Source organism: Medicago truncatula, chromosome 4 (genome assembly GCF_003473485.1).
Source record: "Medicago truncatula cultivar Jemalong A17 chromosome 4, MtrunA17r5.0-ANR, whole genome shotgun sequence".
NCBI classification, from domain to species: domain Eukaryota; kingdom Viridiplantae; phylum Streptophyta; class Magnoliopsida; order Fabales; family Fabaceae; genus Medicago; species Medicago truncatula.
In genome coordinates, this window is record NC_053045.1 from 13733959 (window position 1) to 13751579 (window position 17621).

The window sequence follows — 17621 nt, forward strand, 5'->3', positions numbered from 1 at the left end:
ACTAAAAGTGCTATTAAACCAACATATTATAACATGATATATGATGACTAAATATAGCAAGTGCACCAAACCGTATTCATCAAGTATATTTCTAACATTTATTTCCAACAATTTACTTCGAGAGGGCAACCATTGCGCATATTTCTTGGTCATGCTTGGACGCTCTTTAAGATCAGGTGTGACTTTTTGGCAGACCCCGCATCAGAGTTGAAGTCAGTGTTGAGTTGAGGCTTGATGCCCCATGCTGAGCCCGATTTTTATGGTTTTTTCTTTTCTACTTTTTCTTTTGTCATGCTAAAAAAAATTATTTTCAAGTAATGAAGTGATAAGTAAGATCGGAGACAAAACAAGAAATTTGAGAGGCCATAATAGCACATGCTTCAAAACTTTGGGCTTAATTTATTCGACAAACCAAACCCAATAAAAAATCAAGTATCGAGAAACATTGGCAAAAACACGGTGGTGGTGAAAAATAAGAAGAGGGTTCATTCGAATTCTAATTTCTATAGTAGAAGCGATTCTATTTCACGCAACGGAGGAGTGAGAAATCACAATCTCCACCAACGCAAACGAAAACACTCCAAAACCCTTCAACTCCGTTAGGTAAACTTCTCCGTCAAATTTCACTCTATTCGTTGATTTTTCTTCTCTTTAGTGCTTAGTTCTTATGAATTTTGTGGAAATTTTGAAGAAATTGTAATTTTCGTTGCTTATTTTTGAAATTTAGGGTTTATTAACCGATTTTGTTGCGTTTTTTTGTTGAATGTTGATGTGAAACAGTGATGGAGGGTGCTTTTGCAAGCGCTTCAGCGATTACAGACCAAAGACAGAAGATAGAGCAGTATAAACAAATTCTCTCTGCTGTCATTTCATCAAATGACATTCTTCATGCTAGGAAATTCATCGATCACAGTTAATAATTCTCTTTTTCCTCAACCTAGGGTTTTTTCATTTATTTTTTAATTTTAATATTTTTTTAGTCTTTTAGTAGGTTTTAAATATAATTTTAGTCCTTGCAATTGTAATGTTTTTTTGGTTTTGGTCCCTGACGTCTTATTGGGTCACATACCGTGACTTTATTGCGTCATGTTTGACGTCATAGACTAAGAACAACAAATTTTGAATTTGCAAGGACTAAACCTGACATCAACTTATTGGCCACGTGGCATGATTACCGGTTATGGCGTGACTTTATTCGGAAAAGACTAATCATATTTAAACCTATTTTCCTTAGGTTTTTTTTTTATATTAATATATGAGGTTGTTGAAAGTTTGAATTTTGTGTTTCAGTGTTATCGGATGATGTTCCTTTAGTAGTGTCGCGTCAGCTTCTACAGAGTTTTGCTGAAGAGTTGGGAAGGTTGGCACCTGAGACACAGAAAGAGATTGCTCATTACATACTTGCTCAGATTCAGCCTCGAGTTGTGTCGTTTGAAGAACAGGTTTAAATTTTGTCTATTCTGTTTTGCGGCTAAATGATTGTAATGTTTTGTTTTGGTAAATAGGAGAAGTTAACTTGAATGCTGCTTTCTTAACCATGGTAGGAAATATATAACAACGAGAGAGAAAAAAAAAAACTAAGATGAAACACAATTCAACATTAGGCGTAGATATCATATGATATAGACATAGGGATATAGCAGAATTTGAAAACTATGGGCCATGCGGTATGACACAGCCATAACTATAATACGACAAATAAATTAGATATAATATTAAAACTTACATCTTAAGAAAGCATGAAATTTTGTGAACGTGATAAACCGTTCCCATTTATTTTGTAGTTAAAATGGAAGTGACAAAATTGTAAAAGCCACTAACTGTTCTAAGTGTCAGAAGTTTGTTAAAAGAATGCATGTCCGGCTCTGATTTGGGTTATTGGTTAGCATGCACATGGATGCAATTTTGAAGCGCGTGTGCTTTCTTACATCTCAGTTTGATAATAGTTAATTGAGCAATTATTTTAACTTCATAGGTATTTATTACTTATTTGGGGGATTAAATTCTCCTATACAAATAATATGCTGGCTTTTTAGTCGATAGCTGCCTCTATAGCAGTGTTGCACATCAGCTCTCAGGCGACATGTGAAACTCTGTTGCATTGCATTTGAGTAGTGGCTGTAGCGTCCGCTACTACAATTAAGCTCACGTGAAAACCCGAATATCACCTTAACTTATTGCTGTCTGTTCAGTTTTATTTTTTAGAATTTTTGGTCATTTCACCCGAAAAGTTATTCTCTTTTGGATTTGAATATTGGTAACGATAAACTTTGATTATTAGTTATGACTTATGAATATACATTTAATTTTGCGTGTACTATTTATGAGCTTTTATATGTGTATGATACTGTGTTATAAATTTCTTGTACTGCATCTCTAAAGTCTAAGCTTTGACGTCAGTGTTATACCTTTACCCACCATATAACGGTAGCGTTGTTGGTGTCGGCTGCAATCCGCCATTGAATACATAGTATTTCCGACACTATTATCATGGTATTTGATAGGACGGTATAAATTGTGGAAAGGTGGAAGTGTGAAAGAAAATACAATTGCAAATTTTGTTGTATTCCGAGACTTCATCTAAAAAGTATTTTTGTTACTATGTCAAGCATTAGGGTTTTCTATGCGTAGAGATGTTGATTGAAAAAGTATTCAGATCTCTCATCACATTATGTATCTTCGTTTAAATCAATAATGGAATTCTTGTCTAAGTATGCATTTTTCCATGCTGATTGTCACTTGTTGTTTTGTTATAAGGTTTTGGTTATTAGAGAGAAATTGGCTGAGCTTTATGAATCTGAGGAGCAATGGTCAAAAGCTGCCCAGATGCTCAGTGGTATTGACCTAGATTCAGGAATGAGGTCTCAGAGTTTCCAACCATATTTACCTGTTTGCCTAAATTATTATAAATCTGCCAAAATTTGAAAATGTCTCTTTCTTATTATTAATTTTATTTTGATTTTTTTTATCAGGGTAATTGATGATACATTCAGGTTATCAAAGTGTGTTCAAATTGCTTGTTTATACCTTGAGGTATTTACTTTATTTTGTGCAAGGAAATCCATATTTGATTGATGTCGGTTCTTAGACCATATTGGGAGATATAACTTGCCACAATGTCTAAATTGAATCACGTATACTGGTTCCACATCTTTAATATGAATATAATTTTATATCTGAAATGGTAACTTTTCACATGTCACGTACAAAATTATTGGTTTTAATTTCAGAATCATAAAGGTTATTTGAAATAATATTTTTCGTATTTGCCAGGATGACGATGCTGTAAATGCTGAAGCTTTCATTAATAAAGCATCATTCTTGGTTAGCAATAGCCAGCATGAAGTATTGAATTTGAAGTACAAGGTTTGAAAATGACAGCTTCTGAAGGGTGACTGAAGTTAAATATGCATAAATGAACCTTATCTTGCCTGTTTATCCTTGTATTCTATTTTTTTTTTTTTCTTTCAGGTTTGCTATGCTAGGATCTTAGATCTGAAGAGGAAGTTCTTGGAAGCTGCCTTGCGATATTATGACATATCTCAAATTGAGAAAAGGCAAATAGGGGATGAGTATGTATCCTCCTGCATATTACTTTTTCCCTCTTTAAGTTTCATGACCATTTTAGAACATCTACTCTGTAAGATCATATCTCTGTTTTTTCCCTGTAGTGACAAGAGTCTCTTTGGTTTGCCAATATAATTCCTCGACCCAAATTTTATTTTGAAGTAGAAATTGTTTTAGATTCTAGAATTGAGCTGGATCCTATCATTGAATTCCGAATCCTTGCTGTTTTTAAGAAGACAAGATGTCAAATTACAAACTGTTAGAACAAAGCACATTAAGAACAGAATTTATAGGATAGTTATTAATTCCTCTTCAGAATTATCTTAAAACACAGGATGCAACTTTATATAGCAATCACACACCAGTAACCAATTAATAGTTTCCTCCCACAGCTTTTCCCTTGTCTCTTCCTTTTTATTTCTAACATAAACACACCATTACTGACAATAATATAATGCAACTGCTACAGTTATTTCTTATCCTCTCCTCTTGTATTTTATCTGATACGATGTCTTAACAGAAACACTAAATGACGCTTGATAGACTGCTAAGTGTAACTGATATTGATATTAGAATCAGTGTTACCGAATATCGGCCATCACGGGTATCTCCGCAATGATATATATTGGCCGATGTTGCGGGTTTATCCACCATAATCAAATATGACAGCGTCACGAAGCAGATTATGTAATGGTTTGGGCGAGAGGGATGAGGCTTCGGCCTCTTGAATAAAAAGTTGATAAATTTTAAGATTTTTGTACTCATTTTTTAGTTTCATTTGCCTTATATACTGCCCTGGCCAAAATAACTAAAATGCCATCCCTTTTTCTAGTTATTACAAAATGGCCACTAGTAGAGAATTTGACTTCTATCCTTCCTCTTACTTGAATTGACCAACATATTCTCTCTTAATTATTTTTTTGGTCTTGAATTAAGATGATTCTCATTAATTATCTCTTTCCGTTAATAGTTATAATCGGGTTGTTACATTTTACCCCCTTAAAAGAATTTCATCCTCAAAATTCATACTTCACTTGATAACACTGGTTAGAATTCACGAACATTTTAATATTGTAAACGTTAGAGCTTGTGTTTTCAATATGTAGTTTTGGTCAACTTCAACTCATTTGTTTATTTTGTGCATTAGATATAAGAATTTTGTTGTTTTTTTTCAGCCTTGGTAATTAATTAGTCACTAGATTTCTCATGATAATAGTCTCATGCTGCTTTGGATTTATTACGTTGAATCTAATTCCAAAACTAAAGAATTAATTTGGTCCGAGTCCAAGCCAGTAATTTTATTATTTATTCGATGTCCATTGGATTTGGATCCTCATGTTGAAATTCAATATGAGTGGGTTATTATGGTGATCTCTCCATTAAAATTTATTGGACCCCGCAACTTCAAATAATATACAAGGGAATTTTTATGGCAAGATCGCCAACATAACCCTCTTGTGTTGAATTCCAAAATGATAGGATACAAATCCCTATCCACTGTGAGGCAATACCTACATATTGTGATTCACAATCTATGTTTCAAATGTGGTATCTCAACTTTTAGAGTAGCATAAAATGTGAGTGAGGCCATAATGACTGTAATATTTATGCATGCAATGAACTCATATCATTTATTCACAAGAGTTGTGCATCTGTTGAAGGCAGTATATGCATAGAATGACAATTTTAAGTTACAATGATTATTTTAGTATATGAAAAATCTAAAATAGATATAGCAAATGATAAGCTATGGCATGCACACAATATAAGCTCGTAATTGTCGCATTAGACTTCATTGAAAGCATCTAACATCCCAACTTGTACCTATCTGCTAAGGAGGTCAACAATGTTGTGTTGAGTCTCAACCTCATTGCCAAAATGACTAAGTTTGTAAAAATACCTAGTTCTGCTAAGCTAAATCCAGCTCCAATGAAAGGAATCTCATATCCCCCTCTGTAGTAATATTGAACCTTGTGATTTACCAATCTGTACATCGACTTCTACCATGTTATGCTCTTTTTGTGGGCTGAGATGTGAACTTCTTGACTTTATTGTTTGTTAGTTTGTCCATAGATTATGAATTGTGAAGGTGCACTTTTATAATCTGGTCTAGCCGAGTTACTTATAAAATATCTAATTTTTCTTTTGAATTGAAAAGGGCTGAAGCCCATAAAATATCTAAAATTTGAACTCATACATTAAATTGTGTTTAGGTACTATGCTAGATGTTTTTTAACATATGTTTATATTGACTAAACTCTTATGAATCGTGAGTTGTATAGACTCCTGAATTTGACAACCTTGATTATATTTGAACTCGTGAGTTGTTAGTCAGTTATCACATATGCACTTTATATTACAGGGAAATTAATGAGGAAGCGCTTGGGCAAGCTTTATCTGCTGCCGTTACCTGCACAATATTGGCAGGTGCTGGGCCTCAACGTTCCCGTGTTCTTGCCACACTGTACAAGGTAAAGATTCAATCATCAAATAATTTACAAATGTGAAATCATCAAATCTTGTCGCATTAATTTTTGTGGACTTGGTTGGATTAGGATGAGCGTTGTTCAAAGTTGAAGATCTATCCCATACTGCAGAAGGTTTTTCTCCCCACCTTTCCTTTTCGTCCCTCCCTCTTTGTCTGCCTCATTTGACTTTCCACACTTGTCATATAATGTGATTCCTTATATATCAGGTGTATTTGGAAAGAATTCTTCGAAAGCCTGAAATTGATGCTTTTGCAGAAGAATTGAAACCACATCAGGTTATTAAAGTTTGTGTTGTATCTTCATATTTTTGGTTGCCATGATGGGTATGTCTCAGCTTTTTCTTTTCCACAGAAAGCCCTTCTTCCAGACAATTTCACTGTGCTGGACCGAGCTATGATTGAGCATAATCTTCTGAGTGCAAGCAAGCTTTATACTAATATCAGGTATTTGAAATTGAATTATCAGTTTATTGTTTCCGAACGGTTGATTATTTAATATTTACACTGTTTGGTTATTTTATGCTCCTAATCTGTGTGTTTGCCTCTCTTGTAGCTTTGATGAGTTAGGCACACTGTTGGGAATCCCACCTCCCAAGGTAACATAATTTCATGTCCAAAGTCATACTTATTTTTCAGTGAAGAGAAGTACATCTTATAGAAAGAACAACTGTTAATTGAATTCAGCTTTCGTATTTCTAATATATATTCCTTATTTGTTTTTGAGGGAATATTCCCTGTTTTTTGTGTAGCTTTATTTAAATCTGATTTATTTAAATCATCAGATTTAAATAAGAAAAAATAATTGAAAGGTGATAATAGCTTTTATGTAAATTACTAAACAAGAATGTTCTGGAGTAGGGAAACCCTGCTGGCAGTGATTTTTCTTACGTTCATTCAATGGCCGTCGTACAGGTTGTAAGATTTGATTTGTTTTGATTTTTCTCCCACAATTATTATACTTTCAGGCTGAGAAGATAGCATCAAGAATGATTTATGAGGATAGGATGAAGGGATCTATCGATCAGGTATAAATGTTAAATAACCATTACAACCTCTTAGTTCATGAAAGTACTCTGATGAGACTGCTGTTGGGGACTAGGAAGTGATGATCAAATTTTTAGGGCTGTAGTTAATCACATTTAAGAGATGGTCAAATTTTTAATGATTTATTACAGGTTGAAGCTATCATACATTTTGATGATGACACTGAAGAGTTGCAAAGATGGGACCAGCAGGTAATTTTTCCATATACATCCGATATCTCTGAATGCTCCACTCTTAAGTGGGTTAATTAAATAAACTGGGTTTCGATGTCTGTTAAAATTTGTTATTTAAAATCAGTTTTTATTTAAAAGTTTTATAATATGACATACAACTATATACTTTTAAAAGGTAAAACTTTAAAATCGTGCAGTGCAAATTCTTTTGGATTGAATGTTTTCTTGATCAATGAATATCTCAAAAATGGAGTTTTTTTTTTTTGTTTGAATTTATGTTTCTGATATAATCAATTCATATGGGAGCGTTAAAAAACTAAACATGTTAAAATTATTGCACAAGTGTTATGTTACATTATGTGACCCTTGTTTATGGGCACCTGTGCATGCAAGGATCATATCGTCTTTGATCATGAGTATTGTGTTAGTTCTAAATCCATCTTCAATCTCATCGAAAACTTAATGATGGTTTGCTCTTGCAGATTGTTGGTCTATGTCAAGCTCTAAATGATGTTTTGGATAGCATGGGCAAGAAGGGCATTCCTGTTCCTGTTTGACTTGGATTATTGCCAATTTCTTTGTCTATACATTCTTCCTGAATCATCAATGTTATACATATAACATTGATTTTGTCATATATTATTAGATTCTAGGTTCGATTTATCCAATGGTTGCACTTTGTTTAATTCTGAAGTTCATCGCGATTGTGGATATAAGTTCCATTATGTTTTACCTGTGGACAAATAACCGGCAAATGAAAGAATATGAAGGATATGTAAATGAAATAGCTCATATTATTTCTTAACCTTGCGAGAAATATTGCATAAAACTTGGTTAGCTTGTGGTTAAGTTTTGTTTGTTTCTTTTTATCAGAAAACAGTGTCAATGCATGTATTTGAGGAAACATTGCTTCCTTATGTTGTGTTAAGTGTATTGAAGATTTAATACCTTACGCATGAAGATCATGCATCTCAGATTTTTTTTTTTGTTGTTTGTTTGAAACATCATGTGAACTCATAATAGAGTTAGAAAGCAGTGTCATTGTTACCAATTGACCAAAACAAACTCGATCTAATGAAGCCAAACTCGTATAAGTAACATTATTTGTCCTATCATCTATAAAATAAGTTGATATCCATGCATTTTTAAAAGATTTGCTTCCTAAAAAATAGCAATGATATATTAATATTACAAAAGTCTGAAAATAATAGAGAAGTCTAAATTAAGTTAGCTTTTGGTTATGTTCAAGTCAATATCGTCACTAGAGCTGTCAAAACGGGCGGCCCGGCCCTAGCGGGCTTCGGGCTTTAGCGGACCGGGCCAAAAAGCCCGGTTGACAAAACGGACTTGAAATATACTACCCGAGTCCGGCCCTACATGGGCCGGCCCGTATTAAAAATTATATATTTTTTTTATTTTAAAAAATACTATAAAACACTACTATAATTTTTTATAAATAATATTTTTAATATGTTTAATTAATGTCTAGCACAAAAGTAAATTGTAAACATTTTCGTACAAACGTCGTAAACTAAAACGACGAGAAAAATGATTTTAAATAAATTAGATATGTTATGGTTATAGATATTTATATCTTTAAAACTATAAATAACGAAATGAATAAATATAATTTTATATTACATTTATATTTGTGTTAATTCATTGAATTTTCACTTTTGTTTTATACTTTGATAATCAACTAAGTAAATAATTATTTGAAAAATATATATAATTTATAGAATTTTTTTTTGTTATGCGGGCTAACGGGCTACCCGCGGCCCATTCGGGCTAGCCCTAACGGGTACTGGGCTTTTAAGGGCCGGGCTAAAAAGCCCTATTAAAATTCGGGCTCAATATTTTAGGCCCAAGCCCTATATTTATTCGGGCTAAATGGGTCGTCCCATACGTGCCGGCCCGTTTTGACAGCTCTAATCGTCACTCATCATCTTGCAATTTGTTAATCAGTGTCATAGTTTACTCTTGCATGCATTGCTCACGTAGCACACGTAGCGTGTTCTAGAGCGTTTGGATTTAGACGAGTCAAACCTTTGGATATTACGGCTCTGTTTGGTAAAAATAACGGATAGCTGATAAGCTAGCTTATAGCTTTTAAGTGATAAACTAGCTTATAGATTTTAGTTGATAAGCTAATTGAAGTGTTTGGTAAAAATAACGGTTCAACTAGCTAATAAATGTAAAATGACATTTTTTTGAAGGACATAAAAGGATAATCTTAATTCATAATAAAAATTATATCAATTAATATTTAGTCATTTCGTCTATCTAAAAAAAAAAGGATAATTTTATAAAAAATTTAATTTAATTTAAAATCAACACAGATGACAAATGATGAGCGATGATTGATATTTTATTTTTATTTTGTATTGTTTCTCTACAATCACTTTAATACAAAATTATTTTTTAAAATATTTTAACATACTTCCTTCACCTTTATTCAAAAAAACATACTTCCATCACCTAAATAAGTAAATTAAGTTGATAAATATTTAACAAAAATGTCAAATTGAATGAAATGTCATTTCCTTTACCAAGATTTTTTCATCAAAAATAATCTTTTTACTATTTTTATTTAAGAATATAAATTTTATATTTTTACAAATTAATCATGTGAAACTCACTATTTTTTTGTCTTAAATGCACTTTTGGCCCCTTATGTTTGCCATCGTAGCAATTTTGACCCCTAACAAAACAAAATGCAATTTTGACCCCCTATTTTTGCCATGTTTAGGTAAATATGTTTTTTTTGCCCCTTATCTTTGCAAAAAAAGTTGCAATTATGGCCCATTTTTTGGGACATGTGGCAGCTTCTTAGCATAGTTGGAAAAATTAGGGTGTCAAAACTGCATTGTTTTTGTTAGGAGGTCAAAATTACTACGACGTAAAACATAAGGGACCAAAAATGCATTTAAGCCCCGCACCATTTTTATAATGAGTAATTGACCCTATTTCTATAAAATTGAGGTCCTAATTTTTGTAGACATTTTCATAGAGTAATTGACCCTATTTCTCCTTTTAATCTTCTTATATATTAAAGTTAACACAAAAGCATATTTTAGCCCTAATTTTAACCTAAACCTATTGCATAAATTTACTACTTTAACCCTAATACTAAATTCCTTTGTTTAACCTTATTGAATTTTCCCCCTTCTCAATTTCTCGATACATCTTCTTATATATTAAAGTTAACGCATAAGCATATTTTAGCCCTAATTTTAACCTAAACCTATTGCATAAATTTACTATTTTAACCCTAATGCTCACACCTAATCTCCTATTTTCATGAACAACCCTAATGCTCACACCTAATCTCCTATTTTCATGAACAAAGCAAATCGGCATCGCTTTATTTCCCCTATTTCTTCAAAACAAATCGCCCTATTTCTTCAACAAAACAAATCGCCATATTGGAATAAAAGGGTTTTGAAAGATTATAGCAACATTTTTTTTTGTTAATATTACAAACAGGTGGAAGAAACATTTCAACAAACAGTTAAAGGGTATCATTTACGGTAAATGTCAAATATTCGATAAAAGGAAAATTATTTAAATAAAACATTTTACATGTTGAGGTTAAGAATGAGTTATTTTTAGGTACATAATATAACATTAACATATAATTTTTACAAAATAATGAAGTAACATTTTGTCAAAAAAAAAAAAAAAGATGAAGTAACATACCAATAATATAACATTGACATATAATTTTAACAAAAGAATAAAGTAAGACACGATTGATAAAAATTAATATTTTTAAGGTGAATAAGTGTGGTGTCTGAGGTTCGAATTCCAACATCTGCATATATTTGGGACAACATGTTTTATTCTCTTTGATATGCATTGAGATTTGTTTTTGTCTACTACATCTACAATGTATATGACCCGTGCGGCAGCACGGGTGGAAAGTCTAGTCTTCTTATATATTAAAGTTAAGACAGAAGCATATTTTAGCCTTAATTTTAACTTAAACCTATTGCATAAATTTACTATTTTAACCTTGATGCTAAATTCCTTTGTTTAACCTTATTGAATTTTCCCCCTCTCAATTTCTCGATACATCTTCTTATATATTAAAGTTAACACAGAAACATATTTTAGCCCTAATTTTAACCTAAACCTATTGCATAAATTTACTATTTTAACCCTGATGCTAAATTCCTTTGTTTAACCTTATTGAATTAAGCATATTTTAGCCCTAATTTTAACCTAAACCTATTAAATAAATTTACTATTTTAACCCTGATGCTAAATTCCTTTGTTTAACCTTATTGAATTTTCCCCCTTCTTAATTTCTCGATACATCTTCTTATATATTAAAGTTAACACATAAGCATATTTTAGCCCTAATTTTAACCTAAACCTACTGCATAAATTTACTATTTTAACCCTGATGCTAAATTCCTTTGTTTAACCTTATTGAATTTTCCCCCTTCTCAATTTCTCGATACATCTTCTTATATATCTTCTTATATATGATAGTTAACACAGAAGCATATTTTAGCCCTAATTTTAACCTAAACCTATTGCATAAATTTACTATTTTAACCCTGATGCTAAATTCCTTGCATATTTTAGTCCGAATTTTAACCTAAACCTATTGCATAAATTTACTATTTTAACCCTGATGCTAAATTCATTTGTTTAACGTTATTGAATTTTCCTCCTTCTCAATTTCTCGATACATCTTCTTATATATTAAAGTTAACACATAAGCATATTTTAGCCCTAATTTTAACCTAAACCTATTGCATAAATTTACTATTTTAACCCTGATGCTAAATTCCTTTGTTTAACCTTATTGAATTTTTCCCCTTCTCAATTTCTCGATACATCTTCTCTTCTTATATATTAAAGTTAACACAGAAGCATATTTTAGCCCTAATTTTAACCTAAACCTATTGCATAAATTTACTACTTTAACCCTGATGATAAATTCCTTTGTATAACCTTATTGAATTTTCCCCCTTCTCAATTTCTCGATACATCTTCTTATATATTAAAGTTAACACAGAAGCATATTTTAGCCCTAATTTTAACCTAAACCTATTGCATAAATTTACTATTTAAACCCTAATGCTCACACCTAATATCCTATTTTCATGAACAACCCTAATGCTCACACCTAATCTCCTATTTTCATGAACAAAGCAAATCGGCATCGCTTTATTTCCCCTATTTCTTCTAAACAAATCGTCCTATTTCTTCAACAAAACAAATCGCCATATTGGAATAAAAGGGTTTTGAAAGATTATAGCAACATTTTTTTTGTTAATATTACAAACAGGTGGAAGAAACATTTCAACAAACAGTTAAAGGGTATCATTTACGGTAAATGTCAAATATTCGATAAAAGGAAAATTATTTAAATAAAACATTTTACATGTTGAGGTTAAGAATGAGCTATTTTTAGGTACATAATATAACATTAACATATAATTTTTACAAAATCATGAAGTAACATTTTGTCAAAAAAAAGAAAAATGAAGTAACATACCAATAATATAACATTGACATATAATTTTAACAAAAGAATGAAGTAAGACACGATTGATAAAAATTAATATTTTTAAGGTGAATAAGTGTGGTGTCTGAGGTTCGAATTCCAACATCTGCATATATTTGGGACCACATGTTTTATTATCTTTGATATGCATTGAGATTTGTTTTTGTCTACTACATCTACAATGTATAGGACCCGTACGGCAGCACGGGTGGAAAGTCTAGTTTAAGTGAATAAAAAAAAGTTAAAAATAACATGGGCAAACACCGCTTAGCTCCCTAATTAACCAACTCTTCTGTTTTCTAACGTTCTCTTCTCTTCTCTCTCTCTCACTCTCTCTCTCTCTCTCTCTCTCTTCATTTTCCATTTCACATTCACAAATTCTCTTTCTTCTGTGAATTTCAGCTAACTCTTTTTTTTTTTTTTTTTCCGGTTTTGATTCCGATTCTTGTTTTTGATGAAAAGAATTACGGTTTTGTGTTACGACGTCGTTTTCGGAAGGTCGAAGTCGGAGAAGAACGAAGCGACACCGACGCCGTCACTAGCACATGTAATTGGTGGCGGTGGAGAAGGAGTATGCGCTGTCACAGGCGAGGTTTTGTGTCCAGGAGAAGACGACAGTGCGAATGAGATTGCGTGTTTTGCCGGAGAGTTTTTTCGTGGTGGTGTAAGCGGAGTGGTTCAAAAACGAATCGGATGAGATAGCGTGAGGTGGAGGAAGGGATGAAGAAGCAGAGAGTTTCCCTGGTGGTGGTGGAAGCGGAGGGTTTCATAGATGAATTCGGTGGTGCCAGCGAAAACCGTATGAAGTGCGACCAAATAAAAGCGGAGGGTTTTCCGTATGAAGCAGAGACTAAAAGTTTGACCAAATAACTTTTAATATACATGTATATTGATGTTATATTTTTGGATCTTTGAAACTATTAATGAAAAATTAGATTAAGGCAACATCTCTAAAAAAAGTATAACAGTTTTTTTTTTCCTTCTAAATTTAGAATGTGATATCAACCGAGCAATTTTCACAAAATGATATTCAAAGAAATTCATAAACTACACATGAAATGAAATAAGGATATTCACAGAAATTAATAAACTACGCATATGCAATCATCAAAATGTCAATTCATTCATATCAGCAAACTATCAAAGTTTACAAAAAAAAAAAAAAAAACTTACACAAACTAACATTATGATTATAAATGATTAATATTATTTACTTGTGTTTTTGTGGAGATGATTCACTTGAATTTCGTCAAAATGGAATTGGAGGAATTTGAGAGAAATTGGAGAAGTTTTGAGAACACTTGAAACTAATATGTTTCTGGTGCTTCTGTTCCTATATAAATAATGCATCGGCAGTTAACTGCCGATTAAACCGACGGCAATTAACTGTCGAGGAAAATTTCGGTAGTTAACTATCGATGTATAATCCGGAAGTTAACTACCGAATGGAATATTTGTGTATTTTACCGATGTTTTTCAACCTTACTGAAGTGTCAACAACAACAATTTTCAAAATTAGTTGACTGAACATAACTTTGGGCTTAAATTAGTTGGCCCAATAACTAAAACAAACCCAATCAAAATTGAGTATCGAGGAACACTGAAAAATACAAGAAGGTGAAAAAATAAGAAGAGGGTGTTCATTCGAATTCTAATTTCAAAAGTAGAAGCGATTCTATTTCACGCAACGGACACAATCTCCACCAACGCAAACGAAAACACTCCAAAACCCTTCAACTCCGTTAGGTAAACTTCTCCGTCAAATTTCACTCTCTTCGTTGATTTTTCTTCTCTTTAGTGCTTAGTTCTTATGAATTTTGTGGGAATTTTGAAGAAATTGTAATTTTCGTTGCTTATTTTTGAAATTTAGGGTTTATTAACCGATTTTGTTGCGTTTTTTGTTGAATGTTGATGTGAAACAGTGATGGAGGGTGCTTTTGCAAGCGCTTCAGCGATTACAGACCAAAGACAGAAGATAGAGCAGTATAAACAAATTCTCTCTGCTGTCATTTCATCAAATGACATTCTTCATGCTAGGAAATTCATCGATCACAGTTAATAATTCTCTTTTTCCTCAACCCAGGGTTTATTCATTTATTTTTTAATTTTAATATTTTTTTAGTTTTTTAGTAGGTTTTAAATATAATTTTAGTCCTTGCAATTGTAATGTTTTTTTGGTTTTAGTCTCTGTAAATTAAAAAATCGGTTGCTTTTAGTCCCTGACGTCTTATTGAGTCACATATCGTGACTTTATTGCGTCATGTTTGACGTCATAGACTAAGAACAACAATTTTTGAATTTGCAAGGACTAAACCTGACATTAACTTATTGGCCACGTGGCATGATTACCGGTTATGGCGTGACTTTATTCGGAAAAGACTAATCATATTTAAACCTATTTTCCTTAGTTTTTTTTTTATATTAATATATGAGGTTGTTGAAAGTTTGAATTTTGTGTTTCAGTGTTATCGGATGATGTTCCTTTAGTAGTGTCGCGTCAGCTTCTACAGAGTTTTGCTGAAGAGTTGGGAAGGTTGGCACCTGAGACACAGAAAGAGATTGCTCATTACATACTTGCTCAGATTCAGCCTCGAGTTGTGTCGTTTGAAGAACAGGTTTAAATTTTGTCTATTCTGTTTTGCGGCTAAATGATTGTAATGTTTTGTTTTGGTAAATAGGAGAAGTTAACTTGAATGCTGCTTTCTTAACCATGGTAGGAAATATATAACAACGAGAGAGAGAAAAAAAACTAAGATGAAACACAATTCAACATTAGGCGTAGATATCATATGATATAGACATAGGGATATAGCAGAATTTGAAAACTATGGGCCATGCGGTATGACACAGCCATAACTATAATACGACAAATAAATTAGATATAATATTAAAACTTACATCTTAAGAAAGCATGAAATTTTGTGAACGTGATAAACCGTTCCCATTTATTTTGTAGTTAAAATGGAAGTGACAAAATTGTAAAAGCCACTAACTGTTCTAAGTGTCAGAAGTTTGTTAAAAGAATGCATGTCCGGCTCTGATTTGGGTTATTGGTTAGCATGCACATGGATGCAATTTTGAAGCGCGTGTGCTTTCTTACATCTCAGTTTGATAATAGTTAATTGAGCAATTTTTTTAACTTCATAGGTATTTATTACTTATTTGGGGGATTAAATTCTCCTATACAAATAATATGCTGGCTTTTTAGTCGATAGCTGCCTCTATAGCAGTGTTGCACATCAGCTCTCAGGCGACATGTGAAACTCTGTTGCATTGCATTTGAGTAGTGGCTATGGCGTCCGCTACTACAATTAAGCTCACGTGAAAACCCGAATATCACCTTAACTTATTGCTGTCTGTTCAGTTTTTTTTTTAGAATTTTTGGACATTTCACCCAAAAAGTTATTCTCTTTTGGATTTGAAAATTGGTAACGATAAACTTTGATTATTAGTTATGACTTATGAATATACATTTAATTTTGCGTGTACTATTTATGAGCTTTTATATGTGTATGATACTGTATTATAAATTTCTTGTACTGCATCTCTAAAGTCTAAGCTTTGACGTCAGTGTTATACCTTTACCCACCATATAACGGTAGCGTTGTTGGTGTCGGCTGCAATCCGCCATTGAATACATAGTATTTCCGACACTATTATCATGGTATTTGATAGGACCGTATAAATTGTAGAAAGGTGGAAGTGTGAAAGAATTCACAATTGCAAATTTTGTTGTATTCCGAGACTTCATCTAAAAAGTATTGTTGTTACTATGTCAAGCATTAGGGTTTTCATGCGTAGAGATGTTGATTGAAAAAGTATTCAGATCTCTCATCACATTATGTATCTTTGTTTAAATCAATCATGGAATTCTTGTCTATGTATGCATTTTTCCATGCTGATTGTCACTTGTTGTTTTGTTATAGGTTTTGGTTATTAGAGAGAAATTGGCCGAGCTTTATGAATCTGAGGAGCAATGGTCAAAAGCTGCCCAGATGCTCAGTGGTATTGACCTAGATTCAGGAATGAGGTCTCAGAGTTTCCAACCATATTTACCTGTTTGCCTAAATTATTATAAATCTGCCAAAATTTGAAAATGTCTCTTTCTTATTCTTAAATTTATTTTGATTTTTTTTATCAGGGTAATTGATGATACATTCAGGTTATCAAAGTGTGTTCAAATTGCTTGTTTATACCTTGAGGTATTTACTTTATTTTGTGCAAGGAAATCCATATTTGATTGATGTCGGTTCTTAGACCATATTGGGAGATATAACTTGCCACAATGTCTAAATTGAATCACGTATGCTGGTTCCACATCTTTAATATGAATATAATTTTGTATCTGAAATGGTAACTTTTCAAATGTCACGTACAAAATTATTGGTTTTAATTTCAGAATCATAAAGGTTATTTGAAATAATATTTTTCGTATTTGCCAGGATGACGATGCTGTCAATGATGAAGCTTTCATTAATAAAGCATCATTCTTGGTTAGCAATAGCCAGCATGAAGTATTGAATTTGAAGTACAAGGTTTGAAAATGACAGCTTCTGAAGGGTGACTGAAGTTAAATATGCATAAATGAACCTTATCTTGCCTGTTTATCCTTGTATTCTATTTTTTTTTTTTTCAGGTTTGCTATGCTAGGATCTTAGATCTGAAGAGGAAGTTCTTGGAAGCTGCCTTGCGATATTATGACATATCTCAAATTGAGAAAAGGCAAATAGGGGATGAGTATGTATCCTCCTGCATGTTACTTTTTCCCTCTTTAAGTTTTCATGACCATTTTAGAACATCTACTCTGTAAGATCATATCTCTGTTTTT

At 32.4% G+C, this 17621-nt stretch overlaps 2 protein-coding genes across 12 annotated transcripts in view; both read left to right on the top strand.

Moving 5' to 3' along the window:
* Positions 1 to 442: 442 nt before the first annotated feature.
* LOC25480548 (COP9 signalosome complex subunit 4) lies at positions 443 to 8121 on the top strand. The gene is made up of 15 exons (XM_039833613.1): positions 443 to 603; positions 781 to 912; positions 1291 to 1442; positions 2758 to 2861; positions 2973 to 3033; positions 3274 to 3366; positions 3472 to 3572; positions 5930 to 6038; positions 6123 to 6167; positions 6263 to 6331; positions 6408 to 6499; positions 6609 to 6651; positions 7021 to 7080; positions 7231 to 7290; positions 7755 to 8121. The coding sequence occupies exons 2-15, from the start codon at positions 783 to 785 to the stop codon at positions 7827 to 7829; spliced, it is 1194 nt and encodes a 397-aa protein (XP_039689547.1). The 5' UTR covers positions 443 to 603; positions 781 to 782; the 3' UTR covers positions 7830 to 8121.
* Positions 8122 to 14413: 6292 nt separating this feature from the next.
* The window catches only part of LOC112418186 (COP9 signalosome complex subunit 4), a 29074-nt gene continuing 25866 nt past the window's right edge, over positions 14414 to 17621 (top strand). For all 11 annotated transcript variants that reach the window (XR_005645813.1, XR_005645812.1, XR_005645815.1 and 8 more), the window contains exons 1-7: positions 14414 to 14539; positions 14716 to 14847; positions 15257 to 15408; positions 16720 to 16823; positions 16935 to 16995; positions 17236 to 17328; positions 17430 to 17530. Coding sequence is in view for 1 of the 11 variants with exons in the window: in XM_039833358.1 (XP_039689292.1) it covers positions 14718 to 14847; positions 15257 to 15408; positions 16720 to 16823; positions 16935 to 16995; positions 17236 to 17328; positions 17430 to 17530 (641 nt within the window). In the remaining 10 variants the exon portion in view is untranslated. The remainder of the gene's footprint in view (positions 14540 to 14715; positions 14848 to 15256; positions 15409 to 16719; positions 16824 to 16934; positions 16996 to 17235; positions 17329 to 17429; positions 17531 to 17621) is intronic.